The sequence below is a fragment of the Bufo gargarizans genome, chromosome 7 (assembly GCF_014858855.1).
Source record: "Bufo gargarizans isolate SCDJY-AF-19 chromosome 7, ASM1485885v1, whole genome shotgun sequence".
Taxonomy (NCBI): Eukaryota; Metazoa; Chordata; class Amphibia; order Anura; family Bufonidae; genus Bufo; species Bufo gargarizans.
In genome coordinates, this window is record NC_058086.1 from 102,933,372 (window position 1) to 102,959,231 (window position 25,860).

The 25,860-nt window shown below is 47.0% G+C and overlaps 1 protein-coding gene across 2 annotated transcripts in view; it reads right to left on the reverse strand.

Moving 5' to 3' along the window:
- HSD17B7 (hydroxysteroid 17-beta dehydrogenase 7) overlaps positions 1 to 25,649 on the reverse strand; it is a 221,178-nt gene extending 195,529 nt beyond the window's left edge. The window contains exon 1 of one of the 2 annotated variants that reach the window (XM_044301943.1): positions 25,503 to 25,649. In XM_044301943.1, the coding sequence (XP_044157878.1) occupies positions 25,503 to 25,537 (35 nt within the window). In that variant the 5' untranslated portion in view covers positions 25,538 to 25,649. The remainder of the gene's footprint in view (positions 1 to 25,502) is intronic. The other variant, XM_044301942.1, reaches the window with a different exon arrangement.
- Positions 25,650 to 25,860: the final 211 nt, after the last annotated feature.

The following is a 25,860-nucleotide window of genomic DNA, read 5'->3' on the forward strand; positions in this document are numbered from 1 at the left end:
CCGACGCATACGCCGGTGACATGACTGCAGGAGCGCACTCACTGCCGAAGCCCCTCCTCTTCCTCCCCCTGGCAGTCGGCGTCAGTCTTCGCGGCACCTCCATGGAGGTGCCGGCTTCTCCCAGCTCAAGCACACTGAATACCCCCTCCGGAGTTCAGCTGTGCCTCTGCTCAGCCCTCAGCGCACCTCGATGCCGCCAACTTCCAGGGACCGCAGGTCAGTAGCGGAGCGCCGCCAGAGAGAGGGATCTGTTGCATCCATGCTGCAGGCTTCCCACCAGAGACAGGAAACCACACTGAAGGGAGGAGAGTGTCCGCCCTTTTTATTCTGCAGGTTTCCCGTCTCGTGGGGGCGGATCCTTCTCTCTGGTGGTGCTATCATGGGCGACAGGAAAAAAATCACCCTCCCTCGATCCACTGCAGCTGACAGAAGTTGATTTTTACCTTCATTTTTTTAATCCCCGTCAGCTGCGGAGTGTGAGGTGGAGTGGCTTAGCAGGACCTGGGGGGGGGGTTTAAGTCAGTCTTTTGAGGGTGGCCTGAATAGCCACCCTACCTGTCCCCTGAAATGTGACCTACACAGCACTCCACTCCTTTAAAGGGGTTGTCCGGGTTCAGAGCTGAACCCGGACATACCCATAATTTCACCCAGGCAACCCCCTTGAGGGTAGCATCGGAGCATCTCATGCTCCGATGCGCTCCCTTGCCCTGCGCGATTAAGGGCTCTTTTGTTTATCATAACACACTGCAGGGCAGAAGCTTCCGCCCGGCAGTGTGTTCGGTGACATCACCGGCTCTGATGGGCGGGCTTTAGCACTGCCCTAGCCGTTTTACTGGCTAGGGCAGCACTAAATCCCACCCATCAGTGCCGGTGACGTCACCAGGCTTCCTGGCAGCACCATGGAGAGCCAGGTACGTCACTGGATCTCCCAAAAATGCCTCCGATGCTCAAGTCTGGGGGGCTGCCGGGGTGAAAATGGAGGCATGTCCGGGTTCAGCTCTGAACCCGAAAAACCCCTTTAACAGTGTCATCCACAGCGCCCTGCCCCTTTAAAGGGAACCTGTCACCGTGATTTTGTGTATAGAGCCCAGGACATAGGTTGCTAGATGGCCGCTAGTACATGTGCAATATCCAATCGCCATAGCTCTCTGTTTTTATTGTGTAAAAATAAAATAAAAAATTATATTTGATACATATGCAAATGAGCCTTAGATGAGTCCTGTCCCTGAGATGAGTCAAGCACCGCCCCGCAGCCTCAGAATCTCCTCCTTGCTCCCCGAAGTCAGAAAGCAAGAGCACCGTAATCTCACAATTCGTGAGCTAGCACAGGCACAGTGTCATCTAGGGCTGCAACGATTAATCAACGTTATCGATAATATTAGATAACGGGATTCGTTGTGAACAAATCCAGTTATCGAATAATTGGCCGATTCGTTGCTACGCGGGCGGTCAGGCGCTATGCCTGCGGGTCCTTGAACTTTAGATCACCGCAACTTTATTACCTTACAATGAAGCTCCTGTAACAGGCAGAGCAGGCAGCGGTGTAACGTCACTTACTCACGTGATGCGCATGCTCCATCTGCTTCATTCATAAAGTAGGTGGAGCAAGCGCGTCACGTGAGTAAGTGACGTTACGCCGCCTGCTCTGCCTGTTACTGAAGATTTATTGTGAGGTAAAAGATGCAGTGATTTAAAGTAAAAGTTACTGCCGGTTAAGGAATACTGCTGTGAGCGGCGGGGCCAGGGCTGTTATGGGGAGAGGGATCTGTGAATGGCACATATAGCATAAGATGCTATATAGTGCCATCCACAGATCCCCCTCCCCATAACAGCGCCATCCACAATTTGTTTTAAGATGGCCTTTGAACATCATTTTTCAAGTAAAATCATATAAACCCCTTTTTGTCATTTTGGTGTTTTTTTCCTGATTAGTTTTTGATAATTTCATTGATTAATCGATTATTCAAATAATCGTTAGCTGCAGCCCTAGTGTCGTCATAGTGTTCCTTCCCTTTGCTGGCATCAGCCGTAGGGAACGAACTGCGCATATGCTAGCTCTCGCATCGCTAGATTACAGCGTTCTAGCTTTCTGACGTCGGGGAGCAAGGAGGAGATTCTGAGGATGCGGGCGGTGCTGGACTTATCTCAGGGACAGGACTCATCTAAGGTTCATTTGCATATGTATCAAATAGTTGTTTTTTTTACACAATAAAAGCACAAAGTTACGTATAGGGACTGGGTATTGCGGATCTGCTAGCAGCCATCTGGCAACCCATGTCCTCAGCTCTATACACAAAATCCCGGTGACAAGTTCCCTTTAAAGCTGACCTACAGCAATGAAGAAAAATGGCTGGGTTGTTATGGAAACCTGGTGTAAAACTGTATGTGGAGACTAAGGACCTGTGAGCTTCTATTGGCTGATAAGGAACATGTGACCGTGTGTATGGCAGTTGAGATATGAAGAGAAAGACTTGCAGGCTTCTATTGGCTAATGTAGGTCATTTGATTTGTCATATTTGCATTTTTTGGGAATAACTCAGGAACGGTACGTGCTAGAGAGGAGACCCCCCACAAGATTTATTTCCAGGTAGCAAGGGACGTGTATACCAAGTTTTGTTAAAATCGATGGTTGCGTTTTAGAGTAATCGTGGAACATATACACACACACACACACACACACACTTCAGCTCATCTGAGCCAATACATTCTAATACTGTATAGAGCTCCTGTTCCATACAGTATTAGAAATAAGTTTTATGCAAATTAGTTTCGCTCATCCCCAATTCTGAACATTCATGAATTTTTTACAACCATTTAAAGGTCACAATTGCTAATTTCTTATGTTGACCTGCCACCTGCTGGCCAAAATAAGAATTGCAGCTGAAATACCCTTGGTCTCTTCAGTAAGACATAGCGTAATTAGGGCTCTTTCACACTTGCGTTCTTCTGTTCCGGCATAGAGTTCCGACGTCGGGGCTCTATGCCGGAAGAATCCTGATCAGGATTATCCCCATGCATTTTGAATGGAGAGAAATCCGTTCAGGATGCCTTCAGTTCCGGACCGGAAAGTTTTTTGCCCCAAGAAAATACCGCAGCATGCTGCGCTTTTCGCTCCGGCCAAAAATCCTGAACACTTGCCGCAAGGCCGGATCCGGCCTTAAGCTAAACGTCATTTCGGCGCATTACCGGATCCGACGTTTAGCTTTTTCTGAATGGTTACCATGGCTGCCGGGAAGCTAAAGTCCTGTTTGCCATGGTAAAGTGTAGTGGGGAGCAGTATACTTACCGTCCATGTGGTTTCCAGGGGCGCTTCAGAGTGACGTCAGGGCGCCCCACGCGAATGGATGACGTGATCGCATGGACACGTCATCCTTGCGCATGGGGCGCTCTGACGTCATTTTGGAGCGCCTGGGGAGCTGCACGGACGGTAAGTATATTGCTGCCCCGCTACTACTATGGCAACCAGGACTTTAATAGCGTCCTGGCTGCCGGATCCGGCGTGTAATTCCAGCAAATAGAGTACACGACGGATCCGGACAACGCAAGTGTGAAAGAGCCCTTAAAGGGAGTCTGTCACCTCAATATGGCCTTTACACTTGCAGAAGCTGGAAAAACTAACTTTGATATGCAAATGAGCACTCGCAAGTGCCCAGGAGCGGTGTTCACCGTGTTGGTGCCCAGGCTGCCCTGCCTTTTTTCATTGTTCCCCAGCCTCTGCATATGCCCGCCCTCCTATTCCCTTGAGTCATCCTAAGGTCCGGCCAAGATCCCGCGACTGTGCACTGCCTCGCTGGGCCAGAGCATGCGCACTGCGATGCCCATTGTTGGCACTGCATCACTTTAACTACTGTGCATGCTTCGGCGAACGGCACAAAACCAGCGGCAATGTGGCGTTTTCCAGCGCATGCGCAGTAGTTAAAGCGATGCAATGCGGGATCTCGGCCGGACCTTAGGATGACTCATATCAAAGTTAGTTTTTCCAGCTTCTGCAAGTGTAAAGACAAAGGTACCATAACATTCATGTATAGGTGTGCTATAGGGCAATGTAAGCACCGTTTATGGCCATATGGAGGTGACAGACTCCCTTTAAAGGGGTATTCTCATCCCAATGATAACTGTTTAATCTACCAACGATATAACAGTGATCATTTTTGTATATATAATGTATTAGCCAATTCCCTCCCTTTTTTGATAAACTCCTTCCCCTCCTACCTCTGTGTTGTCATTGTGTCTCCCCTAGTTACAGCCACCTACCGCCTGCCGAATGCAGGGGCCTCGCATGCGCAGAGTAACAACATCGATCCAGTGGCTGGCCTCTCGTTTCTTTAACCACTTCAGCCCCGCTAGGTGAAACCCCCTTCATGACCAGGCCACTTTTTACACTTCGGCACTACACTCCTTTCACCGTTTATCGCTCGGTCATGCAACTTACCACCCAAATGAATTTTACCTCCTTTTCTTCTCACTAATGGAGCTTTCATTTGGTGGTATTTTATTGCTGCTGACATTTTTACTTTTTTTGTTATTAATCAAAATGTAACGATTTTTTTGCAAAAAAATGACATTTTTCACTTTCAGCTGTGAAATTTTGCAAAAAAGCCGACATCCATATATAAATTTTTCGCTAAATTTATAGTTCTACATGTCTTTGATAAAAAAAAAAAATGTTTGGGCAAAAAAAAAAAATGGTTTGGGTAAAAGTTATAGCATTTACAAACTATGGTACAAAAATGTGAATTTCCGCTTTTTGAAACGGCTCTGATTTTCTGAGCACCTGTCATGTTTCCTGAGGTTCTACAATGCCCAAACAGTAGAAAAACCCCACAAATGACCCCATTTCGGAAAGTAGACACCCTAAGGTATTCGCTGATGGGCATAGTGAGTTCATAGAACTTTTTATTTTTTGTCACAAGTTAGCGGAAAATGATGATGATTTTATTTTTTCTTACAAAGTCTCATATTCCACTAACTTGCGACAAAAAATAAAAAATTCTAGGAACTCACCATGCCCCTCACAGAATACCTTGGGGTGTCTTCTTTCCAAAATGGGGTCACTTGTGGCGTAGTTATACTGCCCTGGCAATTTAGGGGCCCAAATGTGTGAGAAGAACTTTGCAATCAAAATCTGTAAAAAATGACCGGTGAAATCCGAAAGGTGCACTTTGGAATATGTGCCCCTTTGCCCACCTTGGCATCAAAAAAGTGTCACACATCTGGTATCGCCGTACTCAGGAGAAGTTGGGGAATGTGTTTTGGGGTGTCATTTTACATATAACCATGCTGGGTGAGAGAAATATCTTGGGAAAAGACAACTTTTCCCATTTTTTTATACAAAGTTGGCATTTGACCAAGATATTTTTCTCACCCAGCATGGGTATATGTAAAATGACACCCCAAAACACATTCCCCAACTTCTCCGGAGTACGGCGATACCAGATGTGTGACACTTTTTTGCTGCCAAGGTGGGCAAAGGGGCACATATTCCAAAGTGCACCTTTCGGATTTTGCAGGGCATTTTTTACACATTTTGATTGCAAAGTTCTTCTCACACATTTGGGCCCCTAAATTGCCAGGGCAGTATAACTACGCCACAAGTGACCCCATTTTGGAAAGAAGACACCCTAAGGTATTCCGTGAGGGGCATGGCGAGTTCCTAGAATTTTTAATTTTTGTCGCAAGTTAGTGGAATATGAGACTTTGTAAGGAAAAAAGAAAAAAAAATGAAAAATCATCATTTTCCGCTAAATTGTGACAAAAAATAAAAAATTCTAGGAACTCGCCGTGCCCCCCACGGAATACCTTGGGGTGTCTTCTTTCCAAAATGGGGTCACTTGTGGCGTAGTTATACTGCCCTGGCAATTTAGGGGCCCAAATGTGTAAGAAGTACCTTGCAATCAAAATGTGTAAAAAATGGCCTGCGAAATCCGAAAGGTGCCCCTTTGCCCACCTTGGCTGCAAAAAAGTGTGACACATCTGGTATCGCCGTACTCAGGAGAAGTTGGGGAATGTGTTTTGGGGTGTCATTTTACATATACCCATGCTGGGTGAGAGAAATATCTTGGCAAAAGACAACTTTTCCCATTTTTTTATACAAAGTTGGCATTTGACCAAGATATTTTTCTCACCCAGCATGGGTATATGTAAAATGACACCCCAAAACACATTCCCCAACTTCTCCTGAGTACGGCGATACCAGATGTGTGACACTTTTTTGCAGCCTAGATGAGCAAAGGGGCCCAAATTCCTTTTAGGAGGGCATTTTTAGACATTTGGATCCCAGACTTCTTCTCACGCTTTCGGGCCCCTAAAAAGCCAGGGCAGTATAAATACCCCACATGTGACCCCACTTTGGAAAGAAGACACCCCAAGGTATTCAATGAGGGGCATGGCGAGTTCCTAGAATTTTTTTTTTTTGCATAAGTTAGCGGATATTGATTTTTTTTTGTTTTTTTTCTCACAAAGTCTCACTTTCCGCTAACTTAGGACAAAAATTTCAATCTTTCATGGACTCAATATGCCCCTCACGGAATACCTTGGGGTGTCTTCTTTCCGAAATGGGGTCACATGTGGGGTGTTTGTACTGCCCTGGCTTTTTAGGGGCCCTAAAGCGTGAGAAGAAGTCTGGAATATAAATGTCTAAAAATGTTTACGCATTTGGATTCCGTGAGGGGTATGGTGCGTCCATGTGAGATTTTATTTTTTGACACAAGTTAGTGGAATATGAGACTTAGTAAGAAAAAACAAAAACAAACAAAAAATGTCCGCTAACTTGTGCCAAAAAAATGGCTGAATGGAGCCTTACCAGGGGGGGAGTGATCAATGACAGGGGGGTGATCAATGACAGGGGGGTGATCACCCATATAGACTCCCTGATCACCCCCCTGTCATTGATCACCCCCCCTGTAAGGCTCCATTCAGACATCCGCATGATTTTTTACGGATCCATGGATACATGGATCGGATCCACAGAACGCATGCGGACGTCTGAATGGAGCCTTACAGGGGGGTGATCAATGACAGGGGGTGATCAGGGTAATCAGGGTGATCACCCCCCTGTCACTGATCACCCCCCCTGTAAGGCTCCATTCAGACATCCGCATGATTTTTTACGGATCCATGGATACATGGATCGGATCCACAGAACGCATGCGGACGTCTGAATGGAGCCTTACAGGGGGGTTATCAATGACAGGGGGTGATCAGGGTAATCACCCCCCTGTCACTGATCACCCCCCCTGTAAGGCTCCATTCAGACGTCCGCATGATTTTTACGGATCCATGGATACATGGATTGGATCCGTAAAAATCATGCGGACGTCTGAATGGAGCCTGACAGGGGGGTGATCAATGACAGGGGGGTGATCAGGGAGTGTATATGGGTGATCACCCGCCTGTCATTGATCACCCCCCTGTAAGGCTCCATTCAGACGTCCGCATGATTTTTACGGATCCATGGATCGGATCCGTAAAAATCATGCGGACGTCTGAACGGAGCCTGACAGGGGGGTGATCAATGACAGGGCGGTGATCAATGACAGGGGGGTGATCAGGGAGTTTATATGGGGTGATCAGGGGTTTATAAGGGGTTAATAAGTGACGGGGGGGTGTAGTGTGGTGTTTGGTGGGACTGTACTGACCTACCTGTGTCCTCTGGTGGTCGATCCTAACAAAAGGGACCACCAGAGGACCAGGTAGGAGGTATATTAGACGCTGTTATGAAAACAGCGTCTAATATACCTGTTAGGGGTTAAAAAATTCGGATCTCCAGCCTGCCAGCGAGCGATCGCCGCTGGCAGGCTGGAGATCCACTCGCTTACCTTCCGTTCCTGTGAGCGCGCGCGCCTGTGCGCGCGCGCTCACAGGAACGGAAGGTAAGCGAGTGGATCTCCAGCCTGCCAGCGAGCGATCGCCGCTGGCAGGCTGGAGATCCACTCGCTTACCTTCCGTTCCTGTGCGCGCGCGTTCACAGGAAATCTCGGCTCTCGCGGGAGGACGTGTATATGCGTCCACCCAGAAGAGCAGGACCGCCGGCAGGACGCAATCCTGCGTACGGCGGTCCTGAGGTGGTTAATGAACGCGCACGGCCGGCTGTTCTTTATTGCCTTGTGCTGCTTCTTCTGAAACAGAGCCGCGCATGCTCTGTTTGCAGTGCAGACTTGGGAGAGAGGGGCTGGAGAGGTGTCCGATTACATTCTGCTGTGTAGTGGCAGAATGTGCTCAGCGTCCTCCAGCTCCAGCTCTCACTGAGCAGACTTCGCTATTGTGCTCTGTCCCCTTGTCACTGGCACCTTGAACCTAAAAGGTCAGATAACAGCTGGCCCCACTTCTTCTCTGATAAGGTGCCCCTTGCTTTGCATTTCTTGACATTAGCAGGAGTTCCTGACATTAGCATGGGCTGATGTCCAATTGCCCCAAACAAGCTGCAAGTTGTATGAAATATTAATGTGGCCCCAAGAGAAGTCAACAGGGCCACACTGCACCTCCACATGACTCTGCTTTCATTGTGCCATGTTCTAGGGGAGAATACTGCTGGATAGAAGTGTCCTATATTTGCACTATATGGCGGCACTTCTGTATCATAGTGCCATATAATGGCACCATATGGCAGGACACAGAACAGAACTGCAATATGGCTCTAATAGAAGTCTATGGGGCTATACACTACCTCTGCATGCCCCTAATTGCATTATGGACTGTTCTAGGAGAGAATACTTCTGAATTATGGTGCTATAGAAAACCATATGGCGGCACAAAGAGTGTACTTGAGACTTTACAAAGCAAGAATTTCCCATTCCCCCCTTCTGCTTTCTCTACACGGATAAATGCCCCGCCATCTCTCCGTTAGGGCTCATCTACATGCATTGGGGCCCACAATTTGCGGTACCCTATGCATGGGCAACATCCGTGCAGCTGCTGCAGACAGAACACAGACCCATTCACTTGAATGGGTCCGTGATCCATCCGTTCCGCAAAAAAGTAGTGCAAGCACTACTTTTTTTGCAATGCGTAGGCATGGCCAGAAACGCCACGGAAGCACTCTGAGGAGCTTCCGCAGGGTTTCGCTCAGTGCACCGCATCTCCTGGATCCATTGAAGTGAATGGGTCCGTGATGCGGGGTGCACAGACAACAGATATAGCTGAGCTCTATATAAAGAGGTTCAGGGAAGATCGGTGTAGCAGAGCTTTATATGAAGTAATTCAAACACAATGCTGGTAGTGGAGAGAAATACATATGTAGCAGAGCTGCATGTGAAGCAGTTCAGCCACAGTGCTGGTGGGGGAGGAAAAGACAGATGTAGCAGAGCTGTATAGGAGGTGGTTCAGGCACAGTGGTGGTGGGAGAGAGAAATAGACAGATGTAGCAGAGCTGTATATAAAGGGATTCCAACAAAATGCAGATATTTGTGAATAATACAGATGTAGCAGAGCTGTAAGAGAAGAGATTCAGGGAAGACAAAACAGAGCTGTATATGCATATATACAGATAAAAGGTCTAAGGTTTATACATAGCTGTAGTAGACCTCAGCCGTGTTAGCGCCCCCGCCCCCCCCCCCCCCCCCCCATATCAGAATTTCTGAACAAAACATATGCAATTGGTTAGATCTTTGTTAGATCAGGTTAGATCAATTGTTGTTTGCGTTAGATCTCATACAGAAGTAGAGATATTAACAGTTATTTGCAGGGGGGGCTAACCCGTCATCAGCCCCCCTTATCATAAAATTGACCAAACAATTAGCTATTTTGGAAGATATTTGTTAGATCAGGTATGATCAACTAGTTGTTTTGTTAGATCTCACATAATTACAGACTTATTAAGTGATTAATGAGGGGGGGCTAGCCCCCCCACATGCAATTTTCAGGTAAAATTTGATGCAGACTAATAGGCCTTCGTTAGATCCGGTAAGATCAAGTGGTTTCAACGTTAGAACTCATATAATTACAGAGATATTATGGATATTTGGTATTACATAAGGGTGGGGGCTAGCCCCCCACATGCAATTTTGTGGTAAAATTAGATTCAGACTAATAGATTTGCATTAGATCCGGTAAGATGAAGTGGTTTCAACGTTAGATCTCATATAATTACAGAGATTTTTCAAATGAAAACACAGATATTAGGAAGTATTAAATAGGGGGGCTAGCTCCCCCTTATGTAATTCCTAATATCCATAATATCTCTGTAATTATATGAGATCTAACCTTAAAACCACTTGATCTTACCGGGTCTAACGAAGGCCTATTAGCCTGAATCAAATTTTACCAGTAAATTCAGGGCTGTGGAGTCGGAGTCAATTTTGGGTACCTGGAGTCGGAGTCGGCAAAAAATGAACCGACTCCTACTAAATTTAAATTGGAATAAAAAAATAAAAAAGCAAGTTTAAATGTCCGAATTCATAAACAGTTATAATTAATGACTTCTCTACTGTAAGAATAAAGGCCAATGCAGTGCCTCACGCAACCGCAAAACAAACGCGTTCAGTGATGTGAAGAAGCATGCTTTTCATATGCTTCACTATATGGCACGCAATGCACAATTAGGAGTGGCAATACATATACTTTCCATTGTGTTGTGTTCTGATGTTACAGGGAACACAATGCCCATGGTTAGCCTCGCCTCTCACTGATAAGGGATTAAGTAAATATGTGTTTTGCAGGACTAGAGACACTTGTATAAGTGAAGGGAATGGAGGGTCAATAGTTCAAGACTGAAGCTGTAAACCATGGATGTCAAACTCGTGGCCCTCCAGATGTTGCAAAACTACAACTCCCATCATTCCCTGATAGCTGTAGTATGCCCAGGCATGATGGGAGTGTTAGTTTTGCAACAGCTGGAGGGCCACGAGTTTGACATCCCTGCTGTAAACCATTGGAAAAACTGCTGTCATTCAGCTAAGGCTATAAAACGTGTAAACTCAGAATGTTATCTTAAACTTTAAACATGACTATGGAATTCTTCTAGGGAAATCATGTTTTAAAATAAATGTCCCTTCTTGGATCCTCCCACTGCCCTATCTTCAGCAGAAGATCAGCACACAAAGGAGAAGGCAGCAGCTTCTGCCCAACTACCTCTCTGTGCTAGAAGAGCTTCTTTCTTTCCTTCAAGGAATGTATAAAATACATTTGCATATTAAATACAGAGGAGTCGGAGTCGGGGAGTCGGAAGTTACAAAAAACTGAGGAGTCGGAGTCGGAGCATTTATCTACCGACTCCACAGCCCTGGAATTGCATGTGGGGGGGCTAGCCCCCCTATTTAATACTACCTAATATCTGTGTTTTTATGTGAAATATCTCTGTAATTAAATGAGATCTAACATTAAAACCACTTGATCTTACCGGATCTAACGAAGGCCTATTAGTCTGCATCAAATTTTTACCTGAAAATTGCATGTGGGGGGCTAGCCCCCCCCCCCCCCCCCCGACGTAATACCAAATATCCATAATATCTCTGTAATTATATGAGATCTAACGTTGAAACCACTAGATCTTACCGGATTTAACGAAGGCCTATTAGTCTGCATCAAATTTTACCAGAAATTTGCATATGGGGGGGCTAGCCCCCCCTTATGTAATACCAAATATTTATATCTCTATAATTATATGAGATCTAACGTTGAAACCACTTGATCTTAGCGGATCTAATGCAGATCTATTAGTCTGAATCAAATTTTACCAGAAAATTGCATGTGGGGGGGGCTAGCCCCTCTATTTAATACTACCTAATATCTGTATTTTTATGTGAAATATCTCTGTAATTATATGAGATCTAACATTGAAACCACTTGATCTTACCGGATATAACGAAGGCCTATTACTCTGCATCAAATTTTACCTGAAAATTGCATGTGGGGGGGCTAGCCCCCCCTCATTAATCACTTAATAAGTCTGTAATTATGCGAGATCTAACAAAACAATTAGTTGATCATACCTGATCTAACAAATATCTTCCAAAATAGCTAATTGTTTGGTCAATTTTATGATAAGGGGGGCTGATGACGGGTTAGCCCCCCCTGCAAATAACTGTTAATATCTCTACTTCTGTATGAGATCTAACGCAAACAATTGATCTAACCTGATCTAACAAAGATCTAACCAATTGCATATGTTTTGTTCAAAAATTTTGATATGGGGGGGCCAACACAGCTGAGGTCTGTAGTAGAGCTGTATTGGATAAAAATCTGTCAGTTGGGGGATGGTCATGTTTTATGGGCATCAAAAGCACAGTTCATACAGCTACTGGCTGACAAGCTTTTGAACTAATGTATAGTAGTGAACTACTGTTTAGCTGCACAGAATGGGTTTGTAAAAGATAAGACAGGTTCTATGTGTAAAACTGTATTAGGGTCCATTCACACGTCTGTATGATCTGCAAAACACGGACACCTGCAATGTGCGATCCGCAGTTTGCGGACCGCACATCACAGACACTATAATAGAAAATGCCTTTTCTGGACCGCAATTGCGGACAAGAATAGGACATGTTCTATTTTTTTCAGGAACGGAATTGTGGATCCCGAAAAAACAGATCTTGAAAAAACAGATGCGGATCCTGGAAATGCAGATTCACATCCGTTCCAGCCCCATTGAAAGTGAATGGGTCCGCAAAGTGCAGAACGAATGCAGACCCAAATTACGGATGTGTGAATGGACCACTGCAGGACAGAACATGTTCCTGTACACTGAGCTCACTTCACATGGCTCTCTGATGATTCCCCAGCAGGGGGAGGGGCTTCAGATACTGCAGGCTGCCAGACTGATGAGTCATACTATTCACATGAACTAGCACGTAAGAACTCAGTGCTCAGTGTGATGTCATAAGGAGGCGTGACCAGCCTTCACTCAAACAGCCTAAGGGTCCATTCACACGTCCGCAAATGGGTCTGCATCCGTTTCGCAATTTTGCGGACCTATTCATTTTCTATGGGGACCGAATGGATGCGGACAGCACACAGTGTGCTGTCTGCATCCGCATTTGCAGATCGCGGCACCGATCTTCCGGTCCGCAGTACCGCAAAAGATAGAACATGTCCTATTCTTGTCCGCAGCTGCGGACAAGAATAGGCATTTCTATAGGGCAGTGATGGCGAACCTATGGCACGGGTGCCAGAGGTGGCACTCAGAGCGCCCTCTGTGGGCACCTGCCCCCTGGAAAAAGTCTATGGTGTACCAATATGCCTTAGACTTTTCCTGCCATTCATCAGTGCAGGGCGCACTATGAACAGCACAAGCAGTGCACTGAATGTAGGCTGGGTGTTATAGCTACATGATAAAGTACATGGAAGATATACAACATTGGTATTCAGGTTATTGCCGTGTTGGCACTTTGGCGTTCAATAAGTGGGTTTTGGGTTGCAGTTTAGGCACTCGGCTTCTAAAAGGTTCACCATCACTGCTATAGGGGGTGCCAGCCGGGTGTGTTGCGATCCGCAATTTGCGGGTCCGCAACACACCACGGATGTGTGAATGGATCCTAAGCCCACCTAGCCTTAGCTGCAGAAAACCAGGAAGTGAACAGCTAGCTGGCAGCAGGTAAGGATGAATTTGCAAGATGGGAATACCCCTTTAAATCAATCAATTATCGGCATCTTGATTGGCCACAGAGGATGCTAGTAAGAAGCCTGAATTCCGGGTTTTTCACCCTTTAGATGCCGTGACCTCATTTGAACATGGCAGCTAAAGGCTTTAACTGCCTCCGGACCGCCTAACGCAGGATCGCGGTCCGGAGTCAGCAGCTGCAGGCAGAGTCATGCGCGGATGAGTCATCTATAATAGTATTAGTGTCACCTTAGCTCGCCCTCCACCCAAAACGCAGTGTTTGCCCGATCAAGCCTGATCGGTCGCCCACACGTGCATTCACCCACGCCCGCGGGAGTGACAAAAAAATATTTTTTTTTGATCACTGCACAATCACTTTACAAGTGCTGCGGCAATAAATAAATAAAAAAATAAATAAAAATCTGATATATATTTTTTATCAATCGCAGCGGCCTCCGGTACTTCGCTAGACTCCCATTTGTAAGACAGGCTTGCTTTTTTTTCTTAGGTAGTCTCAGGGAATACCCCTAAATTTAGTTGCCCAAATGTCAAACAAGGGGTATTCTTCTGAAGAGGCCTACAGGCTTCTGACCCAGTCGGATGAGGAATAGGAACCCTCATCTGACGAATCCAGCGGGTCACAATATGAACCTGTAGAAAGCAGTGGCAGTCTGACCCAAAGTTCGGACGAGGAGGTTGAGGTCCCTGATAGCTCCAGGCGTACCCGGCCCCGTGTTGCTAGACCACAGGTTGCGCAGGATCCGCTTCAAGGGCAGCAGAGTGGGGCTGGCGCTGTCTGATTACGTGGTGAGGCATACACCAGCAGCGCAGCCCTCCCTGGACCTAGTACCAGCACTGCCGTACAACATGGTGAAGTGGCGAGCACCAAAAGGGCAGTTGAAGCTGGTACGGTGGCACGTGCAGTAGCTACCCCGTCACAGCCACTGCACAGACAGGCCCGTAGACCCCCTAGAATCCCTGAGGTGCTGGCAAATCCTGATTGGCAGTCCCCAACTTCAGCCGCACCATTAGTTCCCCCTTTCACCGCCCAGTCTGGAGTTCGGGTTGAGACAGCTCAGATCGGTTCGGCCCTGGGATTTTTTGAGCTGTTCTTGACTGCGGAGATCTTTGACATAGTCGTGGCAGAAACAAACCGGTATGCCACACAATTTATAACCGCCAACCCGGGAAGCTCTTATGCCCAGCCTTTCCGGTGGAAACCAGTCCAAGTTTCCGAAATTAAAACTTTTCTGGGCCTTTTCCTCAACATGGGTCTAACCAAAAAGCATGAATTGCGGTCATATTGGTCCACGAACCCAATTCATCACATGCCCATGTTTTCTGCTCACGTGTCCAGGGCACGATATGAGGCCATCCTGCGTTTCCTGCACTTTAGCGACAACACCACCTCCCGTCTCAGAGGCCACCCAGCTTTTGACCGGCTCCACAAAATTCGGCCCCTCATAGACCACTTCAACCTGAAATTTGCAGATTTGTATACCCCAGAGCAAAACATCTGCGTAGACGAGTACCTAATACATTTTACCGGGCGCCTTGGCTTCAAACAAATTTACATCCCAAGCAAGCGCGCCCGGTATGGGGTCAAATTGTATAAGCTCTGTGAAAGGGCCACAGGCTATACCCACAAATTTCGGATCTATGAGGGAAAATATCAGACCCTGGAGCCAGTCGGTTGCCCTGACTACCTGGGGAGCAGTGGGAAGACAGTCTGGGACTTGGTGTCAAGCTTATTTGGCAAGGGGTACCATCTTTATGTGGACAATTTCTACACAAGTGTGGCCCTCTTCAGGCATTTGTTCCTAGAACAGATTGGCTGCTATGGCACCGCGCGAACTAGTCGCGCGGGCTTCCCCCAACGGCTCGTTACCACCAGTCTTGCAAGGGGGGGAGAGGGCTGCCTTGTGTAACGAAGAACTGCTCACGGTGAAATGGAGAGACAAGCGTGACATTTACATGCTCTCCTCCATTCACGCAGACACGACAATCCAAATTGAGCGAGCAACCAGAGTCATTGAAAAGCCCCTCTCAGTCCACGACTATAACCTCCACATGGGAGGGGTGGACTTCAATGACCAGATGTTGTCTCCGTATTTAGTTTCCCGCAGAACCAGACACTGGTATAAGAAGGTGTCTGTATATTTAATTCAATTGGCTCTGTATAATAGTTTTGTTCTCTACAGTAAGGCTGGGAGAACAGGATCCTTCCTCAAATTTCAGGAAGAGATCATCGAGAACCTCCTGTATCCAGGAGGTTCTGTGGCCCCATCCACCAGTGTAGTTAGCCGTCTACACGAGCAACATTTCCCCAGTGTCGTTGCCGGTACCTCAACCCAACCGTCACCCCGAAAAAGATGTCGTGTCTGTAGCAGGAGTGGAATAAGGCGTGACACCCGCTATTTCTGTCCTGACTGCCCTGACCACCCTGCCCTATGCTTAGGGGAGTGTTTCCAGAAGTACCACACACTGGTACACCTAGCATAGGGATCACATCTCACCAGGACAGGCACACAGGGCTATTAGGGCCCATTCACACACAGCTGCTGCAAACCTCTCCTTTCACCTGGAACAAAGTGCATAACGCACATCGCCACATCTTTGGGCGATTTGCGCTTTGCACATTGTCCCATGGGGAAGGAGAGGTTTGTCCTATAAAAAGGTAAAAAAATAAAAATAAAAATAAATCACCAGTAAGCAAAAAGGTTAACGTTCAGTTCAAAAAGTTAAAGTTTATATGTTCTGTTCAAAAGTTATTATAAAGTTAATAAAATTATTGGGTTGCGGCCTGTTTTTTTTTTTTTTTTTAGCTTCCAGGTGGACCAACCGATCAACTAGCTGCAGCACTGACGTGCATTCTGACAGAAGCATTGCGCTGCTGTCAGATTACACACAAGTCGGTGTATGCGGCGCTGCAAGACGAGATTTCTCCTCTGCAGTAAAAGATACGTTTGCCGAGGCATATGAGCTGAGGAGGTGGCGGTCTTCATATGCTTTGGCAAACACTTTGTATATAAAAAAAAAATCCCGGCAATGATTTATTCATCCACATCGATTGATGTGAATGGAGAAATCTGGTTTGCCAGGGCATACGAGCTAAGTGGGTATGGATGTTGGGGCGGAGCTCCTATGTCCTGGCAGAGGCCTTTCCCCTCCTTTTTTTGATCGATGCGAATGAAGAAATTTGTGCCGTTCATTTTTTTCTTTCAGCCCAGAGGCTGTATGCTCAATATAAGGAGAATAGCAGAAACTCCTAATGCTGGCCATACATGTAATGATTGCGGAGACCCTCAAATGCCAGGGCAGTACAAACACCCCACAAATGACCCCATTTTGGAAAGAAGACACCCCAAGATATTCGCTGAGGGGCATATTGAGTCCATGAAAGATTGACATTTTTGTCCCAAGTTAGCGGAAAGTGAGACTTTGTGGAAAAAAAAATAATAATCAAATTTCCGCTAACTTATGCCAAAAAAAAAGAAATTTCTATGAACTCGCCAGGCCCCTCATTGAATACCTAGGGATGTCTTCTTTCCAATGTAGGGTCACATGTGGGGTATTTATACTGCCCTGGCTTTTTAGGGGCCCTAAAGCGTGAGAAGAAGTCTGGGATCCAAATGTCTAAAAATGCCCTCCTAAAAGGAATATGGGCACCTTTGCGCATCTAGGCTGCAAAAAAGTGTCACACATGTGGTATTGCCGTACTCAGGAGAAGTTGGGGAATGTGTTTTGGGGTGTCATTTTACATATACCCATGCTGGGTGAGAGAAATATCTTGGTCAAATGCCAACTTTGTATATAAAAATAAAAAAGAAGGGAAATGATGTATTTTGCCAAGATATTTCTCTCACCCAGCATGGGTATATGTAAAATGACACCCTAAAACACATTCCCCAACTTCTCCTGAGTACGGCGATACCACATGTGTGACACTTTATTGCAGCCTAGGTGGGCAAAGGAGCACACATTCCAAAGAGCACCTTTCGGATTTCACAGGTCATTTTTTTACAGATTTTGATTTCAAACTTCTTCTCACGCATCTGGGCCCCTAAAATGCCAGGGCAGTATAACTACCCCACAAGTGACCCCATTTTGGAAAGAAGACACCCCAAGGTATTTTGTGATGGGCATAGTGAGTTAATGGAAGTTTTTATTTTTTGTCACAAGTTAGTGGAATATGAGACTTTGTAAGAAAAAATAAATAAATAAATAAATCATAATTTTCCACTAACTTGTACAAAAAATAAAAAAGTTCTATGAACTCACTATGCCCATCAGCGAATACCTTAGGGTGTCTACTTTCCGAAATGGGGTCATTTGTGGGGTGTTTGTACTGTCTGGGCGTTGTAGAACCTCAGGAAACATGACAGGTGCTCAGAAAGTCAGAGCTGCTTCAAAAAGCGGAAATTCACATTTTTGTACCATAGTTTGTAAACGCTATAACTTTTACCCAAACCATTTTTTTGCCCATTTTTTTTTTTAGCGAAGACATGTAGAACAATAAATTTAGCGAAAAATGTAAATATGGATGTCGTTTTTTTGCAAAATTTTACAACTGAACGTGAAAAATGTAATTTTTCGCTAAAAAAATCGTTAAATTTCGATTACCGTATTTTTCGCCCTATAAGACGCACCGGCCCATAGGACGCACCTAGGTTTTTGAGGAGGAAAATAAGAAAAAAATATTTTGAACCAAAAGGTGCACTTTTGAACTAATTGTGGTCTGTGGGTGACGCACTGTTATGGGGGATCTGTGGGTGGCACTGTTATGGGGGATCTGTGGGTGATGCACTGTTATGGGGGATCCTCTCTGGATGACACTTATGGGGGATCCTCTCTGGATGACACTTATGGGGGATCCTCTCTGGATGACACTTATGGGGGATCCTCTCTGGATGACACTTATGGGGGATCCTCTCTGGATGACACTTATGGGGGATCCTCTCTGGATGACACTTATGGGGGATCCTCTCTGGATGACACTTATGGGGGATCCTCTCTGGATGACACTTATGGGGGATCCTCTCTGGATGACACTTATGGGGGATCCTCTCTGGATGACACTTATGGGGGATCCTCTCTGGATGACACTTATGGGGGATCCTCTCTGGATGACACTTATGGGGGATCCTCTCTGGATGACACTTATGGGGGATCCTCTCTGGATGACACTTATGGGGGATCCTCTCTGGATGACACTTATGGGGGATCCTCTCTGGATGACACTTATGGGGGATCCTCTCTGGATGACACTTATGGGGGATCCTCTCTGGATGACACTTATGGGGGATCCTCTCTGGATGACACTTATGGGGGATCCTCTCTGGATGACACTTATGGGGGATCCTCTCTGGATGACACTTATGGGGGATCCTCTCTGGATGACACTTATGGGGGATCCTCTCTGGATGACACTTATGGGGGATCCTCTCTGGATGACACTTATGGGGGATCCTCTCTGGATGACACTTATGGGGGATCCTCTCTGGATGACACTTATGGGGGATCCTCTCTGGATGACACTTATGGGGGATCCTCTCTGGATGACACTTATGGGGGATCCTCTCTGGATGACACTTATGGGGGATCCTCTCTGGATGACACTTATGGGGATCTGTGTATGACAGTTATGGGGGGGGGGGGATCTGTGGATGACATATATAGCATCTTATGCTATGTGTCATCCACAGATCCCCTCCATAAGTGTGGGGGTCGCATTTGCTTTTATAATGGGGGTGGGGGTCGCATCTGCATTTATAATGACAGCAGGGCCCGTGCAGTGACTATTCTACTACACGGGCCCCGCTTACTGTATAATCATATCACTAATAGTTAATTGTGTGCATGTAAAAGCATAATGAGCGAAAATGATGAGCGCTATTACTTACAATTAGAAGCGCTCGCCGTTCGGAGCAGAGAGGAGGGAGGAGGCAGGCCGGGAGGACGGGCGCTGGCAGTGTGAGTCATCCGTCATGCGCCCACACTGCCTGCTTCATTCATAAAGTGGGCGGCGCAGGCGCGTGACGTATGACTCACACTGCCAGCGCCCGTCATCCCGGCCTGCCTCCTCCCTCCTCTCTGCTCCAAACGGCGAGCGCTTCTAATTGTAAGTAAAAGCGCTCATCATTACATCATTATCGCTCATTATGCTTTTACATGCACACAATTGACTATTAGGGATATGATTATACAGTAAGCGGGGCCCATGTAGTAGGGATCGACCGATATTGATTTTTTAGGGCCGATACCGATAATTTGTGAGATTTTAGGCCGATAGCCGATAATTTATACCGATATTCTGGGAATTTTCATTTTTGAAAAAAAAAAATATAGATTTCCCACAAATCTGCTGAAAATTAATGTTTATTGTTAATGTGTATTTTTTTTGTTGTAAATCTTTCTTTTTCATTTATATTTAATATTTTGGTGTTTTTATTTTTGTAACTTTATATTTTTTTTTCTTTTTAACTAACTTTTAGCCCCCTTAGGGACTAGAACCCTTGTCCTATTCACCCTGATAGAGATCTATCAGGGTGAATAGGAGCTCACGCTGTCCCTGCTGTTGTGTGCTTTGTGCACACAGCAGCAGGAGCTTACTATGACAGCCAGGGCTTCAATAGCGTCCTGGCTGCCATGGTAACCGATCGGAGCCTCAGCATTACACTGCTGGGGTTCCGATCGGAGGAGCAGGGGAGGAGGAGATCCTGTGGGGGGGCGCACTGCGACTGGGGTGGGGGGGCCCTATGCACCACCACTGCTTAATACTGGGGCGGGCGCACTGCGCCACCAATGCTTAATACTGGGGGGGAGGGGGGGCGCACTGCGCCACCAAATGTCTAATACTGGGGGGCTTGGAGGGGCGCACTGCGCCACCAATGAAGCTTAATCTCTAATTTATTCATATACAGGAGGCGGGAGCTGGCTGAAGGATCACATAGCCGGCTCCCGACCTCTATGAGCAGTAGCTGCGATCCGCGGCACCTGAGGAGTTAACTACCGCAGATCGCAGCTACAGCTCATAGAGGCCGGGAGCCGGCTATGTGATCCTGCAGCTCCCGCCTCCTGTATATGAATAAATGAGAGATTAAGCTTCATTGGTGGCGCAGTGGCCATAGCTCCTCCCCTCCTCTTGTCCCCTGTCCTTTCAATGGCGGCAGCAGCAGCAGCACAGGGGAAGGAGACACTGCTCCTTCTCCCCTGTGCTGCTGCTGAGGGAACACGGAGAGCGCTGTCAGCAGCGCGATCTGTGTTCCCCATACGCTATCGGAATATCGGCAAAATAAATGCCGATACCGATAGCGTTCAAAATCCTGAATATCGGCCGATAATATCGGTAAATCCGATAATCGGTCGATCCCTACCGTGTAGTAGAATACAGTCACTGCACGGGCCCCGCTGCCATTATAAATGCAGATGCAGCCCCCAGCCCCTCCTCCCTCACAGCTGATACACCCGCCGCACGGCATCGCGGCGGGTGTATCATTGAAAACTAGGCAACATTCGGCGTATAAGACGCACTGCTATTTCCCCCCCACTTTTGGGGGGGGGGGGGGGAGAGTGAGTCTTATACGGCGAAAAATACGGTAATAACAAAAAAAAAAAATTCAGCAGCAATGAAATACCACCAAATGAAAGCTCTATTAGTGAGAAGAAAAGGAGGTAAAATTAATTTGGGTGGTAAGTTGCATGACCGAGCAATAAACGGTGAAAGTAGTGTAGTGCAGAAGTGTAAAAAGTGGCCTGGTCATTAAGGGTGTTTCAGCTAGGGGGGTTGAAGTGGTTAAAGGGAACCTGTCATCGGGATTTTGGGTATAGAGCTGAGGACATGGGTTGCTATATGGCCACTAGTACATCCGCAATATCCAATTCCCATAGCTCTGTGTGCTTTTATTGTGTATAAAAACCGATTTGATACATATGCAAATTAACCTGAAAGGAGTCAGAGTTTGAAAATCTGACTCTTCTCTGGTCACACAAGCAAGATATGACTTATGTTAATTTGCATATGTATCAAATCGTTTTTTTTTTACACAATAAAAGCACAAAGAGCTATGGGGACTGGGTATTGCGGATGCGTTAGCTGCCATCTAGCAACCCATGTCCTCAGCTCTATACCCAATATCCCGGTGACAGGTTCCCTTTAATTACCGTGATCAGCATTAATGCTGGTCGCAGTAATTAGCTACAGGTCTCTGCTGTTTGAAACAGCAGAAACCCGCCGGCCATGACGTTCGCTGCACATGCGAGCACCATGTTTGCTCATCGCCGTACATGTATGGTGCTGGTAGCAAAGTGGTTAAGTCACACACTTAACCGCCTCCGGACCACCTAACGCAGGATCGCGTTCCGGAGGCAGCTCACTCAGGCACAGTCACGCATCTACGTGTCATCTCGCGAGACTTCCTGTGAACGCGCGCGCGCACACAGGCACGCGCGTTCACAGGAACTGCAGGTAAGCAAGTGGATCTACAGCCTGCCAGCAGCGATTGTTCACTGGCAAGCTGTATATTCGATTTTTTTAACCCCTAAAAGGTATATTAGACGCCGTTTTGATAACAGCGTCTAATATACCTGCTACCTGGTCCTCTGGTGGTCCCTTTTGCTTTGATCGACCACCAGAGGACACAGGCAGCTCTGTAATAAGTAGCACCAAGCACCACACCACACTTACACCACCCCCCCACCCCCCTGTCACTTATTAACCCCTGATCACCCCCCTGTCATTGATCACCCCCCTGTAAGGCTCCATTCAGACATCCGTATGCGTTTTACAGATCCGCGGATCGGATCCGCAAAACACATACGGACGTCAGAATGGAGACTTACAGGGGGGTGATCAATGACAGGGTGGTGATCACCCCATATAGACTCCCTGATCACCCCCTGTCAGGCTCCATTCAGACATTTTTTGGGCACAAGTTAGCGGAAATTGATTTTATTTTATTTATTTATTCTTACAAAGTCTCATATTCCACTAACTTGTGACAAAAAATAAAATCTCACATGAACTCACCATACCCCTCACGGAATCCAAATGCGTAACATTTTTTAGACATTTATAGTCCAGACTTCTTCGCACGCTTTAGGGCCCCTAAAATGCCAGGGCAGTATAAATACCCCACATGTGACCCCATTTCGGAAAGGAGACACCCCAAGGTATTCGCTGAGGGGCATATTGAGTCCATGAAAGATTGAACTTTTGTCCCAAGTTAGCGGAAAGGGAGACTTTGTGAGAGAAAAAAAAAATGAAAATCTATTTCCGCTAACTTGTGCCAAAAAAATAAATACAAATCTATGAACTCGCCATGCCCCTCATTAAATACCTTGGTGTGTCTTTCCAAAATGGGGTCACATGTGGGGTATTTATACTGCCCTGGCATTTTAGGGGCCCTAAAGCGTGAGAAGAAGTCTGGGATCCAAATGTCTAAAAATGCCCTCCTAAAAGGAATTTGGGTCCCTTTGCGCAACTAGGCTGCAAAAAAGTGTCACACATGTGGTATCTCCGTACTCAGGAGAAGTTGGGCAATGTGTTTTGGGGTGTCTTTACATATACCCATGCTGGGTGAGAGAAATATCTCTCTATTATGACAACTTTGTATAAAGAAAATGGGAAAAGTTGACTTTTAGAGCAATATTTCTCTCACCCAGCATGGGTATATGTAAAAATATACCCCAAAACACATTGCCCTACTTCCGAGTACGGCGATACCACATGTGACACTTTTTTGCAGCCTAGGTGGGCAAAGAGGCCCACATGCTAAAGAGCACCTTTAGGATTTCACAGGGCATTTTTAACACATTTGGATTTCAAACTACTTCTCACGCATTAGGGCCCCTAAAATGCCAGGGCAGTATAACTACCCCACAAGTGACCCCATTTTGGAAAGAAGACACCCCAAGGTATTTCGTGATGGGCATAGTGAGTGCATGGAAGCTTTTATTTTTTGTAACAAGTTAGTGAAATATGAGACTTTGAACCCTTGTCCTATTCACCCTGATAGATCTCTGTCAGGGTGAATAGGACTTTGAACAGTCCCTGCTGCTCTGTGCTTTGTGCACACAGCAGCAGGGAGCCAACTATGGCAGCCAGGGCTTCAGTAGCATCCTGGCTGCCATGGTAACCAATCGGAGCCCCAGGCTTACACTGCTTGGGCTCCAATGGGAACTGCCAATGAGGAGGAGGAGGGAGAGGGGACCCTGTGGCCATTGCCACCAATGAGTAATACTGGATACCTCCTTTATTAATTCATATACAGGAGGCGGGAGCTGGCTGCAGAATCACATAGCCGGCTCCCGACCTCTATGACAGGGAGCTGCGATCTGCTGCAGTTAACCCCTCAGGTGTGGCACCTGAGGGGTTAACTACCGCATATTGCAGCTAACACTCATAGAGGTCGGGAGCCGGCTATGTGATTCTGCAGCCAGCCCCCGCCTCCTGTATATGAATTAATGAGAGGTATCTTCATTGGTGGCTCAGTGGCCACAGCCCCTTCCCTTGTCCTCCCTCCTCTCATTGGTGGCAGCGGCACAGGGGAGAGGAGGACTGCTTCATTCTCCCCTGTGCTGCTCAGGGAACACGGAGAGCGCTGACAGCAGCCCGATCCTTGTTCCCGATTCGTTATCGGTACAGCTGCAAAATAGATGCCAATAACATTCAAAATCCTGAATATCGGGCGATAATATCGGTAAAACCGATAATCGGTCGATCCTTGGCTACTACCAAACAATTTCAAACCAGGCTGCTCAGGGCCGGTGCTACCATAAGGCAGACCAAGCAGCTGCCTTAGGGCGCACCCTGGGGGAGGGCGGAAAAATGTGACATGTAGGGGGAGAAATGTTACATGGAGGGCTGATGTGACATAGGGGGGTGATTTGACATGAAGGGGGAGAAATGTGACATGGGGGCTGATGGCTGACATGGGGGCATGATGGCTTACATGGGGCATGATGGATGGGGGCTAATGGCTGACATGGCGGCATGATGGCTGACATGGCGGCATGATGGCTGACATGGGGGGCTGATCTGAGGTCTGATTAACATTGGGGTCTGATTGCTGGTCTGACCTGAGGTGTAATGGAAAATATTATTTTCTTATTATCCTCCTCTAAAACCTAGGTGTGTCTTAGAGGGCGAAAAATACGGTCCTCAAACCAGCGATTGTGTGAAGCAGAGAGAAGATACCAGGACCACACAGAGGAGAAGCCAGCTGCTAAAGACAGGACCAGAGCCAGGTGAGCTGCGAGGGGGGGGGGGGGGGCGCCAAAATGTAGCTTCGCTTGTGTTGGCAAAAATCCTTGCACCGGCCCTGAGGCTGCGCTCCCCCCCCCAATTCAAAATGACCATTGATAAGAAAGGAGATCCCAAAGTGCCCCAGGACATGAGCGGCTGTGTGCAAGTGACCACTACTCCATTCACACAAACGTATCCAGTACGAGAAGTACGCTCCATACAGCAAAGGTATTACCCCTGCTGAATGCTGCTCCTATGACACAGATCCACAGCGTTCTAAACGACTGCCAGACTTCTGCTAAAATGAGCTGTACTCACATAATGCCTTCAGTACAGTTGAGGTGGGGCATCAGAATGATGTGGATCTGTGTCACACCAGCAACTTGTTCAGGTGGGGGAAATGCCTTTGCCCGATACATTTCTGTGACATTACCCTTGAGTACAGCCCTCACAATAGGAGACCTCTCACACACTCTCCACGGCATTCTCATGATAGTTGGGGGCCCCAGCAGCAGGTCTGCCCAAACACCCCAAAATGGTGAACAACCCGTTCAAAGCTAGATAGACAAGGTCTTTCCTGACAGCAGTGATTGCACCATTTACATAGGTTTTTGGACCAGTGACGCAAAGGCATCCAGCCAGAGGGCCGCACACACGCCGGATTCTCATTCACAGGCGACTAAACCTTCCTCTCCACACAGTCCAGTGCAGCGCTTCCCTCACCTGTTGGCTCCAGTGACAACCACAACCTTCCTCATGGCGGCGCCTCTCGTTCCACAAGGCTGTCAGGAAGCACAGGCGACTGGAACTACTAAATAGGCGGGGTCAGCACCAGGACAGCGAGCACCGCCTCCTACCTCTGGCGATGAGGAGAGGCGGGAACACGTCCTCACAGCTAGGGAGCGCGTGAGTCGAGGATCATACGATGGGCGGGGCTCGGGGTGGAAGCAGCCAATGAGCGGCGTTATTCGCTGCTCAGGCGTCGCCTGGGAATGACGGCTGTTATACTGTGTAATTGCGACCGCTGAACCTGACAAGACTGTGCTTGTGATCAGTCAGTGCGATTTGAAGGCAGTTTTTG